This window comes from Amphiprion ocellaris, chromosome 18 (assembly GCF_022539595.1).
Source record: "Amphiprion ocellaris isolate individual 3 ecotype Okinawa chromosome 18, ASM2253959v1, whole genome shotgun sequence".
Lineage (NCBI taxonomy): Eukaryota > Metazoa > Chordata > Actinopteri > Pomacentridae > Amphiprion > Amphiprion ocellaris.
The window spans coordinates 18,619,591-18,642,656 of NC_072783.1; the positions used below are offsets into that span (position 1 = coordinate 18,619,591).

Below are 23,066 nucleotides of genomic sequence, written 5' to 3' on the forward strand. Positions count from 1 at the left end.
ATATTCATAGCTGTATGTGACTCATAAAGCACTGCAGTGTATAGTTTTATGCAGATATTGGGACAGTTCTATGCATTGATAACTTCTCTCCAGAAGCATCCATCAATGCTTAATAGCATAGCATACACCATAAGACCAAATGTATGCGGACACCTTAACAAAGGATTCTTGTTAGGACCAACGGGTGTAACATAATAACAACCAAATGGTCAATGTTTTACAAAAATTTTATGTATTTTAGTAAGCAATACGTTTTTTTTAGATAACAACTTAAATCAACACAGGTCACAAAAGGAGAATCAGAAGGCAGGAGATGCTGCTCAAATAACTCTAAAGGACTTCTTACTAGAAGTTATACAACCAAAAAACTCAGATTCAATATCCTGCGCAGCCTTACCTGCACTCACAAATCAAACTAAATTTACAGCCCAGAGTCGAAATCCAAACGTGTACTTGAACTACAGATTTAACAGAATCTGCTTAACAAACCCTTGCTCTAGCTCATCTCCCAGTGACAACCACTATCTCATACATGCAATCAAACAACACTCAGGTCTGCTGAAATCTACCAAATAACAGTCTCCCAGAGTGACAGTTTTCCTGAGCTTTTACAAACATATCATCATGACCTGCACAGCTTGATTAGAATGCAGTGCTGGAGTAGAGGCCCAATCAGTCTGAGCAGGAAGAACAATGAAGGAGAAGCTTTCAAAGCAACGTCCTGGATGGGGTCCAAGTGCAGCCACTAATCTGTGACTTAAACTTGCACATGCTAATTTAAATACAGAACTAGGATAAGATTTATCACATATAATAAAAAAGAAATGCATCAGTCCAGGGCCATAACACACCTATGGTGATTGTCATGCCATGCGTGCTATTCCAGCCCATTAGCATTAATATGCTGCTGTTTCAGCCCCTGCCTATTTTCTGTGAAGGCTTCCAATCAGCTGATTTGCTTCTATTCAGCCTCGAGAGCATTAGTGACCATGAGCTCTGTGTGGCAAGGTTGCTGTCTGTATTTAATTTCACTTTCAAGATGTTGGATGGGGTTTAAGGTCAGGGTCTGTGCGGCTGTATGTTCTTCCCTAAGAAACTGAGTAAAACATCATCATGGACCTGGCTTTGTACAACAAAAAACCCTTCTCTATCCACTGATAAACTGTCTAACCTGGTTTTGATTTATTTAATCAAAGAGAGGTTATCTAACGCTACCAATATAACATCAAAACAGCATGATAAATTAAGCAATTGTTGCCATGGCTGAGTATTTCCACTCAAAACCTGCAGTGTACTGATCGTAGTCTCAGTAACACTGATTGAGACTTTTGGAGTTCCATACGCCACAAACTTAAGCATCTAATACTGTCAGCTTGCAGGGTGGAACTTCCTGTATCTTCATTCAAAATTGGTTTCTGGTTCAGAAATATATTGTTTAATTACGCCAATATTACAGCTTGTCATTGTGTAGTGGAGAGTAATTTTATACTGTTTCAGAAGACTAGTAGGTGAGTTGGTGTGCAAAGTGTGAACAGACATATCTTCATAAAAGCTTGCGTAAAATATGCAATATGTAGAAGGGAAGAGATTGTTTTATTTTGCCATGTGGTGCCCTAGAAAAATGGTTGTTACCTTTTCTAACCCAACTGCAACCTATTTTTAAAGATGAAAATATTTTGTAAGCACAGTAGTCACATAAAAAAAATCTAATAAAATCCAGTCCTCAGTATTCCACACTGGTATCCACAATTCAGCCAGCAACGTCTCTGTGACTCTCACCTTCAGAGTCATGGTAAATGCAATCAACAATTCCTTCCCGCTTTGTCACTGCAGATGGATTTTAATCTACTCTTGTAAACCAGACATCGCCTGCACTTCAAATCAATATTCGCCAAACTTGCTGGCGCATGTCACTAAAATTGGCCCTGACAAGGACCTGCAAGCTAGTATTTGTCACGCTGTCCTCACTCTAGAAGTTATCCAACATCACCGTCTTTCATCATTGTTCAGACAGATGAACCAGAAATAGTTTTCCATACTTCGGTTTTGTCAGGAGAAGTAAGAGGGATTCATTTATATTCTAAGGTCCTGCACTGAGATCATTAAATTGGCTGCAAATGTCAGCTAGGAGGCCAGTCAGAAAATTCTGCAGGTAGAAGAGTTTTTTTCTCTTAAACAAAAACTTGTCTTGGGGTTCAAAAAGCCAAACTTTTCATCCATTTCAGATGTGATGGGGCCATTAAATGACCATTAAATGGGCATTATCATCATGGATAATTCCCATACATATGGGCCAGTAGGGGCCTCCTCCGCCTTCCAGTAGGCTCACAGCCCATTATCTCCTGATTTTAATGGTGCTGCGTTATTACTTCATTTAATATCTGAGGAGCTGTGGTTTTGAACATATAAAAAGGTACAGAAGTCTGCATTTCAAAGTCTCCTGGATGGCGTCATCCAGGAGACGTTTAAAGACTTGAGCTCAAGTGCTGTCAAGGTCCTTTATGATAATTATGTTTGATTTGAATCTTGCTTTGACTTTGATTTTCACCCACTTTTTTTTGGGTTTACTTGAATTTTGGTTAGATTTAGAAAGGATCACGGTTTGAATTAAAAATATCGTTACATTTAAGGGATGTTACAAAGCTTCATTTTGTGTGTTTCCAGGGTATTGACTCCATAGACGATTTTACATAATTCAATGACAGGGGGTCGGCATTATATCCGGATTACTTTTTGTTTATCAATAATAATATTGAGCTTCCTGGTCTGCTAAAACAAGGTCTCTACTGGCCTTTATGTATAGGAATGTTGTGCAATGATAGTGGCCATTTATTTGGCTGATAATGTCAGAATAGGGCAAATTTTTCCTGTGAGTGAAGCCCCACTGGCAGTTCTTTTAGTCATATTCCTGGCATTTAATCATTGTGAATGATTTTCTGTCAACCATATTTTTTGTGTTAGCATCTTGGAAGTGACAAAATAGAAAATGCTGCATGTCTGTAGTATAGTAAAGCCATTACAATATGTGGTGTACATAAATATTTTGAGATGAAGTGGGTTAAACAAGCGGCCTGGAGGTGATACCATTTCATGCTCTCTTTCAAAAAACAAGATCCAATATCTTTGTGCTTTTATTTCAAATTAACATATGCTGACCTTCCTGTGACCCGTGCCAAGTGCTCCTGACCCCCAGGTTAATAACCACTGGTCCACAACATACTTCTATGTGATGAGTTCTTGACACAATTTGCATTTTACAATAACATCTGTGTTTCATTCTGACAAGTCTTGTCTGATCTTCAGTGCACCGTCTGCGGTCTATTTGTAGTGCATACATTCATAAGGAGGAACAATCCAGAGGCAATGAAATCAATGTATTCATACAGCGATGGAGTAATTATATGTTGCAAATCAGTTATTGTCAGCAGATACACTACCGTTCAAAAGTTTGGGGTCACTTAGAAATGTTCTTATTTTTGAAAGAAAAGCCACAAAAGTTTTTTTCAATGAAGATAACATTAATCAGAAATTCAATCTAGACATTGTCAATGTGGTAAATGACTATTCCAGCTGGAAACACCTGATTTTTAATGGAATATCTACATAGGGGCACAGAGGAACATTTCCAGCATCCATCACTCCTGTGTTCTAATGCTACATTGTGTTAGCTAATGGTGTTGAAAGGCTAATTGATGATTAGAAAACTCTTGTGTAATTATGTTAGCACATGATTAAAAGTGTGAGTTTTCATGAAAAACATGAAATTGTCTGGGTGACCCTAACCTTTTGAACGGTAGAGTATGTGTTTATTTTTTATTTTTCTGTAATCCGAGTGGATTTTTGATAAATGCAAAATGACAGGAATGTGTTTCTTTGTGTTGGAATAACTCCCTTAAGTGTCGCTCACAAAAACAGAGCTGCTGAGAGCAAGGACAGAACTGGGTAGGTGAAGCATGACACCAAAGAAGATGAGAAGAGGGAGGAGGAGGAGAAGGAGATGGTTACTGATGAGCACTGCAGTGAAAAATACAGAGCGATTTAGCATCAGCAGGCCAGTACCAAAGAGAGGGATTGAAGGGGATTCACTTTCTTCAGGTAGAAATCACAATCAGCATGGGTAGAGAGAGGCGTCAGAGGAGAGATGATGACGCAAATCTGAACCCTACTGGCAGGATTTAAGATGGAGGTGAGAGACGGAGGTAAACAGACTGAGTAAGAGTGTGGGTTGCAGAGAGAGTGTAGATGGACGGCAGGTGTCAAAGTGTGTGTCATTCTTCTTTAAAATAACGAAAACGTAAATGACTGAATCCAGATGTTGATCAAATTCTAAATAATCAACAAGGTGTATAATATATTGTCAGAATGTGTTCCAAGGTCAGCGAAGCCATTGAGAGGCTTCCCCTGCAGAACGCTAATCATGTCAATGAAGTGTTTCCACCCACCTGTCAATCAGAGTAACAGGCTTCTCTGCTAGCTGTTTCGAGGAGACTGGAAATAAGCTCTAATGAGATGTGTGTGTATGTACAGCAGGCTGCAGCTCCTACAGTGTGTAAGGCAATCCAAACCAGGCCGCTTCTCCAAGCAAGATCAACTTTACCATAAATCTAAACATCCAGATGGAAGGTGATGATAGGATGTTTGCTCTAATAATCTCCCTCCTGAAAGATCACACTGGTACGTGAGCAGTGGATGCAAATGCTGTCAGGTTTCTTGATGAAATTTAAAACCTTTAGCTGTATTCGCTCAAGTCCCGTCAAGCTCTTATTCCAGCAAATCCATGCAGCTGCTGGTTTTTAAATTCTTGAACAAGATCTGAAGCCAGTGGTCGGCAGTAATGCATTGCTAAGCAACTTGTTACAGTGATGTGATCATTTTCATAGATGAGCTGGGGTGAGCGGAGAGAGTGGCGGAGACTATGTAGATCCATGCAAACAACATTACAAAGATGGAAAAACCAACACAAAGCAAAGGTGAAATGGCACAATGATTGATGTAGGCAATGAAATGTTTCTGATGGGAGCTTTGAATATAGACGTGACAGATAATTCAAATAATGTAGTGGTATAAAGCAGTAGAGATCTGAGACTGTTGATTGCTTGCAGGTTGCAATAACAATGTTAATGAACCAATTTCACCTGACACTATAATACATCATAAAGTAAAGTGGTTGAATTACCACTGGTAATCATATAGTCTCAAAGCCATTACAGTATACCCTTGCTAATTACAAAGCCATTAAAGTCTCAAACACTCTGATAAGACTGTTTTAAAGAATCCGTCCAGATGATGTTCAAAGCTCTGTGGAATAAGGGCGCTTGGGGGAGTTTCTCCAGGCCAGGTTTATGGGGAATAAACAAAATCTTACCTTAATTTCTTCTTTTAGCCAGCAGAAGATGTACATCAAGGTAACCTCCCCCAATCACACTCTCAAAGAATTAAGGGATTACAAGCCCTGCTGCGTGTCATTCCTTCACTCTCTTTCCCCTAATTTCCTTCTGGCACTACTGCACCTATCCAACAAAGGCAACAGGGCACAAAATAAATAACAGAAAACACACATACACACACACACACACACACACACACACACACACACACACACACACACACACATATATAAATGAGCCACATTTACACTGGATGACATGTTCATCTGAGTAAGCATTTCCGCTCTAGTTAATTTGATGAATGAGTACAAATTGTAAAATTAAAAATAACAATCATCCTGACATGCATAGAGCAAAACCAACATTTTATTTTTAATATATATCAAATGTAACATGATGCTGGCAAAGCAGATATTATTGGTACACACACTTTATTTTCAAGGCTTCACTTTGGTGTCAGGAGATGCACCACTTGTTTGTTGTGTTTGAAGTCCTTGTAGTGACGTGTAAAATATCTTTGAGTTTGGGTCGGGTACGTAATCCTGCTATCTACAGTTTTCTGTATTACTTTATGAACTTATTTTACAGTTTAAATAGATTATGAAACCTATTTTAGCTCTACTGGACTCCAGAATTGACAATGGCATAAAATTCTTTTATGTAAACAACTGTCAGATCAGTTTCCATATTTTACAGGCTCTATAAAATACATCCCAATAGCTTTGGTCTGAGCCTTTGATGTTTTTTTTTTTTTTTTTTTTTTTTTTAATCTAGGCCACCAGCAGGCCAGATTTTCAGTGGTTTGTTTTATTTCCCAGTATCTTCAAAATTAGCCCCAGGTTAGATCATTAATACAGATTTTACAATTTGCTCTTTTCGTCCTTGCATTTCGAATTTAAACACCAGACTTTACTGTTTCCTGTTTTTATGAGTGTATTACTTTGCACTTGCAGTAACCGCACCGCTCTTAGCTGCCTTTGCTTTTAAGCACCTATTAACACTGCTACATCCGACTGCTTTGCTCTGTGCATGGTGGTGAAACAAACCTGAAAGATTGCATTCATGTAGGTGGCTTGTTCTCCAAGATGTTTACAGCTTCCAGACATTCCGTACATTAATAGAGTGTACAGTTCTTTTCTTTTCATTCCAAGTAGAAATCAATATGCATGTCCTTGGAGTACAGTCTTCTCTTTGGAGCGAGTGGATAATGTTAACAAGTACTTCCAGCTTTACATCATCAGGTTGCAAGTAACTTTTTTGAAATGAATGTGGTTTATCCTGTGCTGGGACAAATGGACTAAAAGATTGGTACAAAGGTGGAGTAATTACAGCTTCACTTTTAAATATTTTATATAAAGCAGTGAAGCCTGTCTCTGTCAAGACATTTCTAATTCACCCTGAATGAATAGCACTAACAGGAAATTAATGAAAGCACCTACTTATCAGTGCATTTGTGCTTCAGGCTCAGTCTTGAGGCAGCTATCCGTATTCACACATGCATACCTCTCAGCAGCTTAATGGAGGCTCTATTGTTATTTTTCTTTCCGAAGGTTTCAATTTAAATCATGCTGTATGGTTCATATTATTACACATTGCTTACGTGTGGTATATCACTGAGCCTCTGGCCTGTGTCTAACTGACTAACATCATCTTGACTATTTTTGTGCTTTTGCTCTGCTAATCATGAAAAACTGTCTGGAAAAGGGAAAAGCTGTTCAGATCAGATCTTGCAATGAATGATTCACTATACAATTCAGTACTTTAGGCTAATTTGGATGGTTGTGGTTCATTGTCTTTGGATAGGTGTGAAAGATTAGTCATGTTTTGACTAAAATTGTCATGTTTATTTATCGAGAGCCTCAGCTTAATTTGTAATTGCATAACTATCAGTGTCTTTAGAAGCTACAAGTGAAGTTTTTCTCCAGGTGCTAAGTTATTGAGCTGATAATGATAATTAGTTGAGTTAGCCAAACAGCAAAATGAAAATCCTGGCTGCATGTCCTTGGCTTTTTGTCCATGCTTGGTAAAACACAGCATTCATTGTTTTTTAGTTCAAAAAAGCTACAACACTACAAGTCTCTTACTCATGAATCTTTAGCCTTGGTTATACATTCTCATGAAAGTACACGAAGACAGCTGCAGACACGTAGTTGTTGTGATTTTACGATTTTCTAGTTCACTTGGAGCTCACTGGGAGGATTTTTTCTCTTCTCTTTGCCATTCGGTTCCAAGTAGAGCACAACCCTTTTCCATTTGTCTCTGTCCTGGTCCAGTCTTTAGATTTCTTTCCATGTGTATCCACCTCTCTTGATTTCTTTCTCCATGTCCCCACACCATGATGTTTTTGGTCTTCCTCTGGATCTTTTCCCTTGTGGGTTCCATTGTAAAGCTGTTCATGCTATATTTGCTTGGTCTTTTTTGAAAATACCACCTAGGATACCCTTCTTTGTTTTACTAATTTCTGCCGCCATGAGTTTCTCATTCTAGACTTCAAGGTTTGTGATGTGGTCAAACCATTTCATGCCAAGGATTTGCCATGAGCTCCTTGATGAATGCCTAGATTTTCTGCACTATGCACCATGTTAGCTTCCAACTTTCTGACCCATATACCAGCATTGCCTTGACATTTCAGTTAAAGATTAGAATTTTCGTTTTGGTTCTGATGTGCAGGAGATTGGCATCTACATATTCTACTCATGCATCCCACCTCCCTTGTAGCAGAGTCACCAGTCCTCTCGCACACTTGGTGTGTTGATGAAATTTAAAAAGCCTCGCAAAACTGGTGCACACAATCACTGACCTCACAATCAACATGACAGGTTTTGGACAGGTAGGGTAAGGAGCTTGGCAGGTGTTGAGTTTAAATGACAGACAGCTGGTCAGCAGAGTTTGCCATTAAACTTAGAAACCCACTAAACTGTGACAGTAATGGTAGCATCAACAGATGTGGGCAGACAAATGGTGAGTAACTGCCCAGACTATCATTAGTGATTCTCAGGCTGGCTGGATGATCAGGTGGATTTCTAGCATCTCCTATAGCTTGTTTTATGCTTGACGTGTCCGCGAGGTCCGCGTGGCTCCGCGTGGATGGAATACATCATTTTAGCAGCCACACCCCCTCACATGTTCCTTATCGAGTGGAAAATTTCTGCATTGCACACCTCCAAATTTTTCTGACAACTCGCACAGAGATGCATGGAAAACATGGAGGAGGAACAGGAGCTCCTAGCAGCAGAAGTTCAGAAATACTGATATTTATACGATTCATCACACAGAGTTCACCATGATAACCAGTTTATGAACAATTCATGGGGTGAAATAAAAACTAACTGCTGAAATGCAATGTAAAATGTCATGTTGAAAGTGGTGTAAACAATGGCAAACTTCTACTCTAGTTCAGTGCTGTGCTAGAGGTGTGTTGTTTGCGAGTCTGGATGCAGATGCCGAACAGAGTATAAAAGTCACGTTTGTGTGGAAAGCATAATCCACGCTTAACTGGTAGACAAAACTAAGAATTGTTTAGAATATTCAGCATAAAAAAGTTGCATTTTATGGGTGTGCAGGGCTGAAAGAAATGTACAGTATTTTTTTAAAGGTTTTTTTTTGTCCTTTTTAGCTTTTATTATGTAAAGGACAGTGGAAAGAGAGAGAGAAGGACAGGAAATGTGGGGAGAAGAGTAGGGGAAGGACCTGCAGCAAATGGCCAATGGTCGGACTTGAATCCATGACCGCTGCATCAGGGACTATAGTCTCTGTTTATAAAACTCAATCAACTCAACTGAACACCAGCTCAACTGGTGAGCAGTGTCTGGTGAGTACCAGAAATTTACAGTATTACAACATAAAAATATGTCCTCAGTCTGACAAAATACTGTAAAACATTTATATTACCATTCAGTCATTATTACCAGAAGCAGCACCAGTTGTGAACGGTGCTATTAATGTTACTGAGTAAAGTCAAGGAAAATGATAAACATTATGCCATTTGTTAGTTTAAGTTTTAGTGAGAGCAAGCAACCCTGACGAGATGAATCGGTGCCAGTGCTTGATCTTGTTTAAAGCTCCGATCACCACAAATACAGACCTCTAATTTAATTTGCAGAATATAATGCAGTTCATATCACAATGGAATCTTGATTTGAAAAGCTGTCGTGCTGTGCGTATGAGCAGATTGATGGTGAGATTTAGATGTGCAAATATCTAGAGTGGGCCTTTGAATTGCATTTGTTACATTTGACTGCTGATGTGTTTACCCACTTGTGGAATGTTTGAGCTGCACATTTCATCAGAAAGAAATTAAAATTACACTGTTGATGCTGCTGTCTGACTTTCCACCCATGCTAATTACAAACCTTGATTCCTAAACAATAGAGTACACAAAACAGGTGGTGGAAAGTCTCAGACAATGCAGTCCTGCAGCCTGACAACAGTTACTGCCGGTGGGTAGGATACCGCCATGTGCTCTCTTTTCAATGAGAGTGTACACACAGCCATTTAGTATGGTTAAATGGCTTGGGAAGTTCAATCGGAGAGAAATGGACCGAGGGCTTTTGGCCTTTTAAAGCGACAACCAGCCGAGGGTGTAACTAGAGCACCCCAAGCAGAAGTCCAGATCATCTGACCTTTACAAGACAGATAATTCCAATTTACAGCTGCCTATATGGGAAAAACGAGACACTTGTAACACATTAATAGAGGTCAATTGCTTGTGTTCGAGAACGTATGTGAAAGAAAGATAAATACATGAGATGAAAGAGATGGAAGGAGACAGTAATTAGGATGGACATGTTGCAGGAGGACGTTTAAAGATAATGAGGCTTGTAGAGTAACACTGGGATGATTTATCAGTGTTTCGTTACAGCCAATTAACAAATAGATTTTTCTTTTATTTAAGTGAACTTTATCTTACATTGTAGTAGTTTTTAAAAAGTCCAAAGTCAATAAGAAATTAAAGATCCTTACATTTGTTAAGAAAAGCAACAGGATTTTCTTGTTTTGAGCTGCTATCCAGATGTCATCAGTTGCACCGTGCCTGTGACAGGACTCAAATTAAATAAAACTCAATTAACTGAGATGAATAAAAAGTTAATCTTGCTTGCCAATTACTGACTGTTCTTTGGCCTTTTTTTAGAATGGCTAATATTAAAACCTTCATACCAGTTGCTCAGACTATGTGAAAGGCATTTGTGGTGGTGCTCATAATAGCAAACCCCACAGAGAGTTTAATCCCAGCTCTGAAGCACCTCTGAACTCCACAGAGTTTTATAACTTCTTTTAGCTCCTAGTTTTGCTTTTATGGAGTCACTCTCACTGCTCTCACACATAGACTGCACACAGAGATGAATGGCATGTCACCACCTCTTTAGTAACCGTGCAGTGGAGACACAATATCAATTTCCCACCTAGAAATACTGGTTGCAAATCACTTCGCCAGTCCAAGATTGTCGTGCCCATTTCTGCGATATTTTATCTTCACTTTTAGGGAGTTGTCATGACATCCATCTTTGTATATATGCAGTTAAAATGCACAAGAAAATCCTAACTGACACGGTTAGGGGTTGTCTAGTGGAGCATTTAGCAGAGACCAGAGTTCAGTGTCCTCATAGATCTGCACATACTAAAAGAGCCAACAGTCTAGATTTATATCTGAGTCATTTTAAGGCATGAGGGGATCATCTGCTTGCAGCAAAACTTCTAAGTATTTAACTTTGATATACTCAGATGAGCTTTCAGGGGTTGAATCAATGACCAGAGAGGGGATTAAAAAGTGCTGAGGATCAGTGTCGTGTTCACAACTTACACTTTCAACTTTCTGCTGTTTTTAAGTCATCCAAAAGTATCTGTTAATGTAGGTGAAAATGCAAATTTAATTAATCTATTTGCAACAGTTTTTAAATAATGGTAGTATTAATAATACATTCTAATGAAACTGTCGTGATAATCTTTGTTTATCTTTAGGATTTTAATTTCTAATGCTTAATTTTCCTATCAATCACCCCTTATCAGTGACATCAACTATGAAATTTTCCTTTTTGGATGCTTGAAATTGGACCAACACTTTTAGATATTTGTGATTAATAAATGAATAAACACTGTAAACTGAATCAGCCATTTCATGGCATCTCTCATGGCGTTTCATGGGTACATTGAGGGATCTGTTGGTAATTTAAACCATTCCCAGTGCAACATCAGCATCCCCACCTCCAGGCGGTCTCCTTTGAAAGGGTACATGTAAAATATTAAAACATTGCACAATTTAGTCAGCTAATTACATGACGCTCATTATGAATGTACCCATCATTTCTATTTGTTTAATGATGTAGGTTTTTTTTCTGCAATATTTTGGAGAAAATGTAATTTACTGTGTCTGTGTAACCTCCAGCAAAGGGGTTTGTGCTAATTAGATAATCTTGGGCCATTTGTTTTCATGACGTTAACAGATACTATAATGCTTGTAATTGGACTGGTGTAGGGACGAATCAGGGACATAGCTTTTTATTTTAGATGAAAATTGTAGCTCCTCAGCTTTCAGGCTGTAAATTTGCTACAGAGATGTTAATCAGACTTTTAGAGGCATCTGATGTAATCTGTAATAAACCTACTCGTCATTTAAGTTGTTCTTTGATTCAAATATCTTGTGGGTAATTGTTCGTTGAGTGCTGTGCTTCACACAAAGATTTCATTAAGGAGCAGGAAATCAAGGGACTGGAAGACGAAGTGCATGTTGACTTCATGCATGGCTGACAAATTCGAGAGTTGACTTATGTCTGTGCTAGCATAACAGGTAATTCAAGGAGGTTAATTAGCTTTATTATTGTAGTTTTGAGTGTCTTTGCAGGATGTCCCTCTTGACATATTTGTTGTGCAGTTAAGTATCATCAAGCACCATCTTTTCAATGCTTCCAGCTAGGGAAATGTTTTCACAGAATTCTATGTGAATATGTGACTGTTCCCAACCTGGACAGAGCTGCAAATGTTGACCCAAATTCTCCCCTGCTACAGTGACCATTAAGTGTGCTGATTTGTCCAAAGAAACTGAACTGTGCATTGTGCATCTAATGGCAAAAAAAATACCTCTTCTGAATGGTAATTGTCACAAGGAGGGTCAAAACCTGCAGTCATGTTGGGTTTTTCCATCATGGGAGGATTGATGGCGCTATTCCTAACCCTGCTGTGAATGGTTGAGAGCATTGTCAGCTCTGTTACAAATGGAAAGCTGAAGAATGAACTCAAAAGATTTGAGACTGAATATTTACCCTCTGAAGCACTAGCAGTTTTCTGGGCATGTCACAATTTTCTTAACTGTGGGCTCATTTTTCTCTACAAAATAAAATGCTGCACCTTAGTGGAATTAGCACAATAATGCCTAGAAGTTCTTTTGTAGTTTTTTTCCCCCAAGTTCCCCCAGGTGTTACCAGTCCTGACAAAAGGTGACGCTATACTCTCTCTCTCTCTCTATCTCACAATTTTAAGCGTAGTTTTGGTTCATTTATTTAACAGAAAATCACACAATTAGTTCAAGGACTGTTGGAAAGTTGAAAATCTGATGATTCTTTCTGTTTTACAGTTACCCTCTATGATGAAAAATTGGGTTCTTTTAAACATGACCTCAAATCTGCTGAAAGAAAAGTAGTTGGCACCATTTGTACTTTCACACCTGGTAACATGCTACATAAAGTGAAGGTGATGATCTTGAGTGTCTGTTTCAGGAAAATTTAAAAAGGTTGGAGCATCATTAGACAGTCCAACAAATACTTCAAGTCAGGCTTAACACAGACAGAACTGCTATAAACGTGTCATCCATCCATGTTGAGAAGCAACAATCAAATGCTGATTGTAATCCTTTAAGTAACAAAGCACAGTGTCCAACTATTTTTCTTGAGTTGAATGAGTTTTTTTTATGTGTGAAGAAGGAAAAAAAGAGGACTTGGAAGAGACATTTAAACTCTCTTTGCTTTCTTCTCTTCACACATCTGTCCAATCCCTGCATGACATATGTTGCTCATCTGCTTTTGTATTTTGGAATTGAACAGAAATCGTATTTCACAGCTTGTAGAGTGACAACTTTCAGGCATTGTTCTTCCATCTGACAAGCACTTCTCTTGGAGTAAATTGTTGGCTTTATTTTGAAGCGCGCTGAAGCTCTGAAGGATTTGTGTAACCTTTATTCAGGGAAGCATCACTCTGAGCACGATTATTTCAGGAAGACCCTGTTCACACTCAAACAGTTACACATATTTACATGTGTAATCACAGTCTTCTCAGAGTCACAAATACTTCAATGATATTTTGTTATAAGTGTTTAGATGTCTAAACAGAAATGTAATACTTGCATTCAGTTACAAACATATTCTAGCAGATGGTGTAATGACAGATAATCTGCTGTTTATCCACGGGTGAATGTTGCACAATGCTTGTGTTATTTTGTTTCCAACATTATTCTCTTCTGTCACACAGATAAAGCGGAGAATGGAGATGTCTACCAGAGGAGAAGAGGACCTTATTCTGGCAGCTCAGATGGACAGGAAAGAGGAAATAAACAACATGAAGAGGTTGGGCAGACCAGTAGCAGTTGGCGACGAATTCTACTCCTCATCCTGGCCATCACCATCCACAACATCCCAGGTGAGAACCAAGCATACGACACAAATCTTTACTACAGAAAGTCATTAATGGAATACAGTCTTGCTATTTCTCCACTGTTCAGAAAATGAAAGTCACAATTTAACTTATAGGTATCATTCTAACTGTAGTTCTATGTGGTTTTGGTTCGATTTGTCTACCAGGGGTACTGGTTTGCATACTACAGCTCTTCAGCAATATGTACAGGATGTAAACAACACCAACTGTGAACGAGGAAACAAACCTCCAATTAATGTCATCACGTAGGTTGTTTCTTTTGAGTTCTTGTTGACCCAAATACCCAAAGTGCTAGCAGTTGGCAGCTTGATTCAACTTGTACCTTCTCAGTACCACAATGGTAAAATGACATGAAATTGTTTGGACAGTCTACCACTTTGGTCAATACCAGAGACTTAATATGAAAGATGGCTGGATCTACAGTGACATCATTCATTTGTTGTTGAACCACCATTTTGAAACACATGTTGGGCATTTTTGATTTTGCCATCTAGTAACTTAAGAAGACTATGCACACCTGCACAGTAGCAACCTGTTAATCACGTGGTAAAGTCATACCCTGCTTTATTGCCTTTTTTTCTATAAATGGAACCATAGTTTGCTAAATGAACATCATGCTGTATTGAAAGAGACCTGACACTAGCACTTCAGACCATGAACTTATTAGGAAAATATTAGCTGAAATGATAAATCTACTCAATTAGAAATAATGCAGGTTTTTGTATGACTCAAAAACAGAATTTGTCATTTGTAACATGGTAGGAAAGGTGGACAGTTTGAAAGTTACACAATATCCAAGTTAGAAGCATAGAGTGGAACCTGGAAGTATAAACCAGAGACTGGACATTCACCCAGAATACTAGGGTTCACAACTGAGGATAGAAGAATGACTCTCAGTCTCAGATTTAAGTGTTGTTAACAACCATTTATTTTGGTTTTCACCTGGTTTCTGGTTAGGTTTAGAACCAAAACTGTGTGGTAAATGCAAAAAATGATTTTGTTAGAGTTAGAAGAAATATCACAGTTTGTGTTCAAATATTTTCACTACATGTCTGAAATGTCTTCTCCATTTTGTAGGTTAACAGGGTGACAAGTCCCACCCCATTTAATATACTTCTCAAAAAAATTAAAGGAACACTTTTTAATCTAAGTATTGCATCAAGTCAGTGAAACGTGGGATAATGCTCTGGTCAAGTTAGTAACAGAGGTGGTTTTTAGTCAGTTTCAGCTGCTTTGGTGTTCATGAAATTAACAACAGGTGCACTAGAGGGGTAACAATGAGACAACCCCCAAAACAGGAATGAGTTTACACGTGAAGGCCACTGACATTTTTTCGCTCCTAATGTTTTCTGACTGTTTTTCACTAGTGTTGCATTTGGCTAGGGTCAGTGTCACTGCTGGCAGCATGAGGCGATACCTGGACCCTACAGAGGTTGCACAGGAAGTCCAACTCCTCCAGGATGGTACATCAATGCATACCATTGCCAGAAGGTTTGCTGTGTCTCCTAGCACAGTCTCAAGAGCATGGAGGAGGTTCCAGGAGACAGGCAGTTAGTCTAGGAGAGCTGGACAGGCCCATGGAAGGTCCTCAACCCATCAGCAGGACAGGTATCTGCTCCTTTGTGCAAGGATGAACAGGATGAGCTCTGCAATAGCTCTAGAAAATGACCTCCAGCAGACCACTGGTGTGAGTGTCTCTGACCAAACAATCAGAAAGGGATGTAATGAGGGTGGTCTGAGGATCCGACGTCCTCTAGTGGGCCCTGTGTAATGCAAATATCCAGTTTGTTTTTTCCTCACATTGAAATACGATGTGTTTTCAAAGTGTTCCTTTAATTTTTTTGAGCAGTGTATGATTGGTTGAAGGAAAAGAAGTGATAGTAAAGCATGAAAATAAATGGCAGAGATATGTTGATTAGAAATTAACTGATGATCCAATATAGAATATGTTCCCCACAAAACATGATTGAGAATGCAGTTTGTAGGAAGAGAACTGGGTGAGTCATTCGGTCTGTTCTGGCTTTTTGCATTAAAGTTTAGATACCGGTGTAACAGGTTTTTATAAATCACCTTTTGGTGCCACGCAAAAATAACATGTGAGCCACTGTCTGCAGTGATGAATGGAGCAGAAAAATCCTGCAGCCGTAAAAAGCTGAAGTGAAAACACCGAGCTACTGTTTCAACCGAGTTCAGGTAGATTGAGCATCAATGCAAATGGGAAACGAGAGCAGCTCATGCATCACATGCACTGAATCAATTCAAGAACAGCCTTGTTAATGGGAAAGCAAGATGTATTTGTGTGTCTGTGTGAGGTTGTTAATATTACATGAGCTGTAACAGTAAAACATGTAGGTAGCAAATACAGTGTCACTGAATTCCCAATTCTTTCAGAATAAGATACCTGCTGCTCAGCTCCACAGAGGGCCATCAGTGATGCTTCTCTGCCACATTCTGCTCTCACTCTTGTTTACCAGCTGCGGTTGTTGGTGCCATGAATGTGAGCTGAATGTAAATACTGCTTTTCTTCTTCGCTTCAAATAAGTTGTTGGAATATTTATGGTTTAAAAATCCTATCAAATGGGCAGGTTTCCCTTGGAATGGACGCTGCATTATTGAAGACTACAAAGAGGTCAGCAAGCCCCCGTTCAGTCGGTTCTAATAAGCTAATTAGACTAATCACCTGCCAGAGGGAAGCAACTAGCAGCAAGGCCACCAACACCGTTAGCACCTGTCGACTTCAAAAATTACACTAAGTTTATGGAACTTAAAAGTTTATTGAGATTTTTTTTTTCTCATTTCATAAGAGACACAACTGTAGCTGATTTGGGCTTTTAAAGCAAAGTAAAATTTTCAACACAAATAATCTTGACTGGATTTGCCACATTCCCTAAACCTTTCCCTCGTGTTTTTCTCAACAAGTTTACGTCATATATATCATTTTCCCTGTTACATCGCTGTAGAGAATTGTAAGATGCCCTTGAGACTCTCTAATATGTGTTACACTACTGCGTACAGTTTCAGTACAGGCTTTATTCTTACCCAAAACATCAAAAGCAAAAACTTAATTACATGCTCAGTCCTTAGTCATAAGTGTCGGCAGTGTTTACTTGAACATGTGTTTGCAAATACAGTGAAGGACCAAATTATTCATACATATGCTTAATTTTGACTATTAGTCATTTTTTATGTTATCAGTAAGTTTCTTCTGGCTGGAAATTACAAGAAGAAGTGATTCTTTATATATATTTCATCTTAAAATGCCTTGTCCAATATTATTCATGTTCTCTCTCAGTAATTAATGGAAATGCCTTTATTAGCCAGCCACCAATCAAAAGTTTCTGCTGTAACACTTTCTACATGTCTCCACTGGGATATTGTTCCGCTTTGTGAGGATCTCCAGATCTCCTTTGCCATCAGTCTGGTCTTCATCGTCCACCACAAATTTTCATTGAGATTCAGGTCTGGACTCTGACTGAATCACTCCAACATGTTTAGATTGTTCCATGTGAACCATTTCTTTACCACTTGGTCTGCATCTTTCAGATCATTGTCTTGTTGGAAGGACCAATGCTGCCTAAGGACGTGTTTTTCTGCAGGCTGTTTTATGATTTCTTCCAGGATCTTAATGTAGGCTTCTTTTCTCATTATGCTGTTTTGTTTGGCTTAAACCAAAAGATTTCTTTTATGTCCTGGTGAGCTTTTGTGTCTGTGTCTTGGAGAACTGGACTCCTCCTCAGACCACCCTTGATCAGTGTCTGGAGTCTCTGGTTTGACATGTTGATACTAGAATTGCTCAGATTCATGAGGAAGGTCTTGGTGGTGGTCCTTGGATTGGTCTTGGCCTCTCACATTACCATTCTTTCCAGTGCAGGGGTCACTTTCGGCTTATTTGCAAGCATTTTGAGATTTTTCACAGGGTACTTTTTAATGATGCTTTACAGTGTGGCCACTGGCATTTAAAAACACTTGGGTATGACTTTATAACCTCTACCTGTCTTGTGAGGAGCCACACTGTACAACTCTCTTTCTGTTATGGACCTTATAACCAAGCTCACAAAACTCTTTAGTTTTAGCCACTTGCAGTTGACTAGTAACTGACTATGGTATTATGGATATTAGATTTTTAGTGAAATGTACAGAATAAACAAACATAGAAATACTTCAAATCTATCATTGACATCTCTAAACAATGTCTTAGTGCAATTTGTTACTTTTTTAATGTCATGTCCAGCTAGAAGAAACATAATAGTTGAATAAATTCACTATACATCAAAATTCTGCCAGGATATGAATAATTTAGGATTTAACTATATGTATAAAAGTTTCCAAACTTCTGAATGAAAGGGAGCAGAAAGAAGAATAAACTTGTAATCTGCCCCTTTATAATACTTATATATACTTATAAATAAAAGTGCAATTTTACAAAAAGATGTGGTACAAGGTGTTTTTGTTGGTATTAACAACAAAACAATTCCTCTGTCAAGATAGCAAAAAGCATAACCAATTCTTAGGTCGTCACCACTGAGTCACTTAATAGTGATGCAAAAACATGTTGAACCATTATTTTTCAATCCAGTGTTGCAACAGAGTTGCACCATCATACCCACTCAATTGTTTGTATTACAGCAATGTATGCACCAGGTATAGATCCTACTGTGTTGTGTCTCTGCTTGTGTTAACACAGTGAATGTGCCACCTACTCACAGTGCATTTCTCAGTATTCACAACAAGATACTGGAAGCAAAATACTGTCAGGTTAAATCCTGATGCATTAATAGCGAGAACCAAAAAGAACTGCATGAAATGAACCAGACGATATTAAAAGTTCATTGAGCACATTAACTTGTTATCTCTGCATCACAGCATTTGCAGTCTGAGAACGAGGTTGTTAGAAACACAGTTTATCATTGCAGGAGGGCTGACAGGTCTGTGTGGTTGATGTGGAACAGAAGCAGTAATCTGAATCTTCAAAGAATGTTCAAATTGTATGACTATAGAAGTCTGCATTATAAATGACGTAGCAATATATTGACTACTACTGTAATTTGTGAATATGATAATGAAGTTTAAAGTCTTGCATTGAACATTGAAGCTTGAAAAACATGGAATGGTTGGCATAGTGTCCAGACTTAAACCCCATGGAGCTGGTTTGGGATGTTCAATGAGACATTAACATGTATAATTCCCAACAAAAAACTGAAAAAAATTTGAATGCTCTAAAACTTTTGACCGGTAGTGTATATATGTGTTACTTTTTAAAAGAAGTTACAATATTCCCTTCTGGGTGTTTGTATTACTGTAACTTTTATCATCAGAAAGCTACAGTCAAGTAAGACTCCACAACACTTTGTACTTTATAAGACTTTCCTGCATTTGTGAGGAAATTATTGCATTATTTACACCAATGGGTTGATTAAATGAGTGAGCATCTTGACCAGAGTATTGATATATGGACAATTACCTTCAGCTGTAGCCCACATGATTAATGAGAACATGCACTTTCACTTGTTTGGATGATTTTTCACGTCAGACTTTGACTGACTTTCATTAGTGGGGAATGATTGTTTTGTTCGACAAATTGTTGGAAAAATGCAAATTAGGAACATGTGCAAAAGAGGAGAATCCATCATAGTGGCTGTTAATAGAGTTCCAATGATTACGAAAATTTAGTGTGAAAGACCAGTTCATTAGAGAGTGAAACTGTTTACTGATCACTGCATGACCTTCTCTTAATTGCAACATATGCATGCGAAACATGTCCTTGTACTAACAGACATCACATATGTATGCAGAAATAATCAAGCATGCTTACAAGATATGTGACAATCTATCAGTGAGAGTTTCTTCTTTAAAGGAGTGAACAAACTATGGAATTTTTGTCGCAGAAGAAAATGTAGGTTTTAAATGTAATGTTTTTTAAGGTATATTAATCGATGATAATCAGATGAAAATACTTCTTAAATGGATAGAGCCGTTGAGCAAACTTTTGAATGGTAGTGTATGCGAGTGTTTGTTGATAGAATATGGATGAATGTACCAGATGTGTGTACTGTATATACAAGATGTTCTTACTCCATCAAGGAACGCGCTGCGGTTATGTGATGATCGGCATACGTTCAGATTTTGATGAAATTTTCAGGGAACGTCAGAAATGACACAAGGACCACCTCATTAGATTTTGCTAGTGATGTGGATTGTAGTCTGGATCCACGGATTTATTAAGGATTTCTGTATCATTGCGAGATAGCAGCATGGTGTCATGGTAACTATGATAACAAATGAACGCTAGCTCATTGCCTGCTGACAATCACATGACTGAGATCCTACTACAAATCAACTGGGACTTATCCGTCGGAACTGATACAAGAAACAATTAAATCGTGGGGGTGTTTCCGAGTCCCATCAATTCCCGCCAAGTGCTACATATTTAGGTCATGTGATTCGGTATCCGTACATAACATACACATGCATACCATACGCCTGTGCTCAGCGCAACGTGATTTTTTATTAAGGACTTCATCCGTCAAAAATGATACAAAGACTGAGCAGTCCTGGCGGAGCACTGCACTCTCTGAGTGCTTTTCTTGTTTTACATGCTGTTCAACAACTATTTCAGCATCTTGGCAGTGCCCAAGTGCACTTATCTCCTGGATAATCCAAAAATGAACAGGTGGGATGTTCGTGGAACTGAAGCCTGTCATGCAAATTTATGTTATCTGGACAATGGTCCTACTACAGCACCCACCTGTCACTCAAAGCAGCCACACCCTTAACTATGCTTAACTTTTAGCCTTAAAGACTTGTCCATGTGGTATTTTTTACATGCATGATGAACAAAATACACAGTCAACACCATGGCTGAGCTTTTTCACCGTAAAACTGCTGCGGACCAATCACAGTCTTAAAAACACAGATTCAGACCTCTGGGGTTTCATATGTAATAAACCTCTGGAATTCATCTTGTCAGCTTGCAGGGTTGGACTTTCTGTGTCATTATTCTTTTTCACAATCAATTGAACATGTATGACTGAATTACTCCAATATTACAACTTTGGTAACATAGAGTAGTTTTAAAGTGTTTGAGCAGAGCTGTAGGTGAGCTGGCATACTTGAGCTGATGGAAAAGGGTGAGTTATTATCACCAATGTTATGATTACCCATCACTATATTAACAGTGAGTGAGAGAAAGGCAGGGACTTCACAGACCCAAGCATTCCAGAGGAAGCAACGATGTAGAGTTGCATCTAGATCATTTTAAGGCAGGAAGGAATTGTGTTTAATCCAGAAATCTTTGAAATATATAAGTTTTGTACACAGAGAGTGTTTCATCAGCAACCAGAAAAGGACTTTAATACAATTTATGTGGTTGAGTTATGTAGAAATTCAGCATTCACACAGCTTCATAAACAAGAAAACAAGCTATAGAAACCAAAGCGGCAGTAAATGTATTTATTTATACTGTACAGTTAGGTATTTTAACATTTAAATCAATGAGAACTGACTCCCTTCTGGAGTCAGCCACAAGTGGACATTCAAGGAACTGCACATTGACTTCATTCTCTCAAGCCTCGGAGGCTTCCACATTCAGTAAAAACCTTCTCAGGCTTACTCCTCCTGGAGGCTGATTTTAAGAACATCCTCAGCTGGACCTCACAGCAAACAACTTCAAACAGAGGTTGTCAACAAGTACTTTTTTCCATTGTTTAAACAAAACTTTAAATTTATCATAAAAGGCGACAGCTCTATTCTCTAAGGATCATCCTGTGTCATGTGTGAGTTGTGTGGTTATGTATTAAGGGGATGTGTTATTATGCTAATTGTATTAAATATGTAGCATTAGTAATAATATTTACTTTCCGAAGCAGATGTTCTTTTTGCTCCCGTCATTGCTCTCCTGTTGCATCCTGCTGTTATGTGTAATTTTAGAGCCTCAAATTGCAATAAGAAGAACCTGTTTGGTTTCTTTGAAGTGCTTCTTCACCAAGTAATCATGTAATTTAACGTGAGCTACAAACACTGAGGACCTTGCGCTGTAATAACCCCATTTAGCACTTCAGGCTGATGAAAGAGATCTATTTACATAAAGAATCTACGTTTGGCTTTAATGCTGATAGTGAGCAGTAATTTGTTATTCAGTGCAGAAAAAAAAATAGCTGCAATTTAGTGCGGGCCTTTTGGCAGCGAGTGATATGACACCTGCCTGTCTCTGGGGGAATGGAGGCTCTTACAGTGGAGACATTAGATTCCACAGCAACACAAGCTGCAGCTGCATAATAACATGTACCGATCTTCAAAGAAGCTATGAACACTGCGACAGTGCAGAGACAGAGCCGGGGAGATTGATGGCCGTCCTTTATCCCCCCGTTTAGTTGAACCGTGTTAGTATGATGGATGGACGTGGGCCAGTGACAGCTACTCCTAACAGTTGAGTTGGACAAAGTGAGAAAACCAGGAACATCATATAACTGGATCACAGTAGATGGTTATTTAGAAATACAAGTTGGCATTGATGTTGAAAGCAGACTGCAGTAGGATTGTCTTTATATTCTGGACCAGTTAAACTTGACAGATCAGAATGCTGATTTTTTGCAGGCTTTTACTGAAGAGGATACATAGCCATGAGCATCATTTTTTGCAGATACTAATGATTAAATATAAAATATCAAATAAGCCTGGTTGTTACAAGAATTATCCAGGTTTCTTCATAACTTAAACCAAACTACAACTGCTACTATTCTCTGGCCCCAGCTTCTCTGCTGTGAGGATTTATTGCATCTATGTGTCATGTATAATACTAAACTGAGTATTTTTGTCCTGTACTTCAATAGCTCACATGATAGTTTTGATATGATGTTCATTTTCACAGCAGTCCTTCAGTACAACAGCTGCATCATCAATCCAATCGTTCAAATGTTCCTGTTTTTTTGACTGCTCTTAAGCAAGCGTCAGTGAAAAACACCATTTTCTGCACGTTTTAACTTAAATGCCTACCAGGAAAGGGGAGGTTTGTACCCAAGTGTTGAGCTTGATTGATTGTAA

General features: G+C 38.6%; 1 protein-coding gene across 2 annotated transcripts in view; it reads left to right on the forward strand.

The window, feature by feature from the left end:
* LOC111571618 (zinc transporter ZIP11) overlaps positions 1-23,066 on the forward strand; it is a 182,643-nt gene that overhangs the window by 143,104 nt on the left and 16,473 nt on the right. For both annotated transcript variants that reach the window (XM_023274873.3, XM_023274874.3), the window contains exon 6: positions 13,845-14,012. In XM_023274873.3, the coding sequence (XP_023130641.2) occupies positions 13,845-14,012 (168 nt within the window). The remainder of the gene's footprint in view (positions 1-13,844; positions 14,013-23,066) is intronic.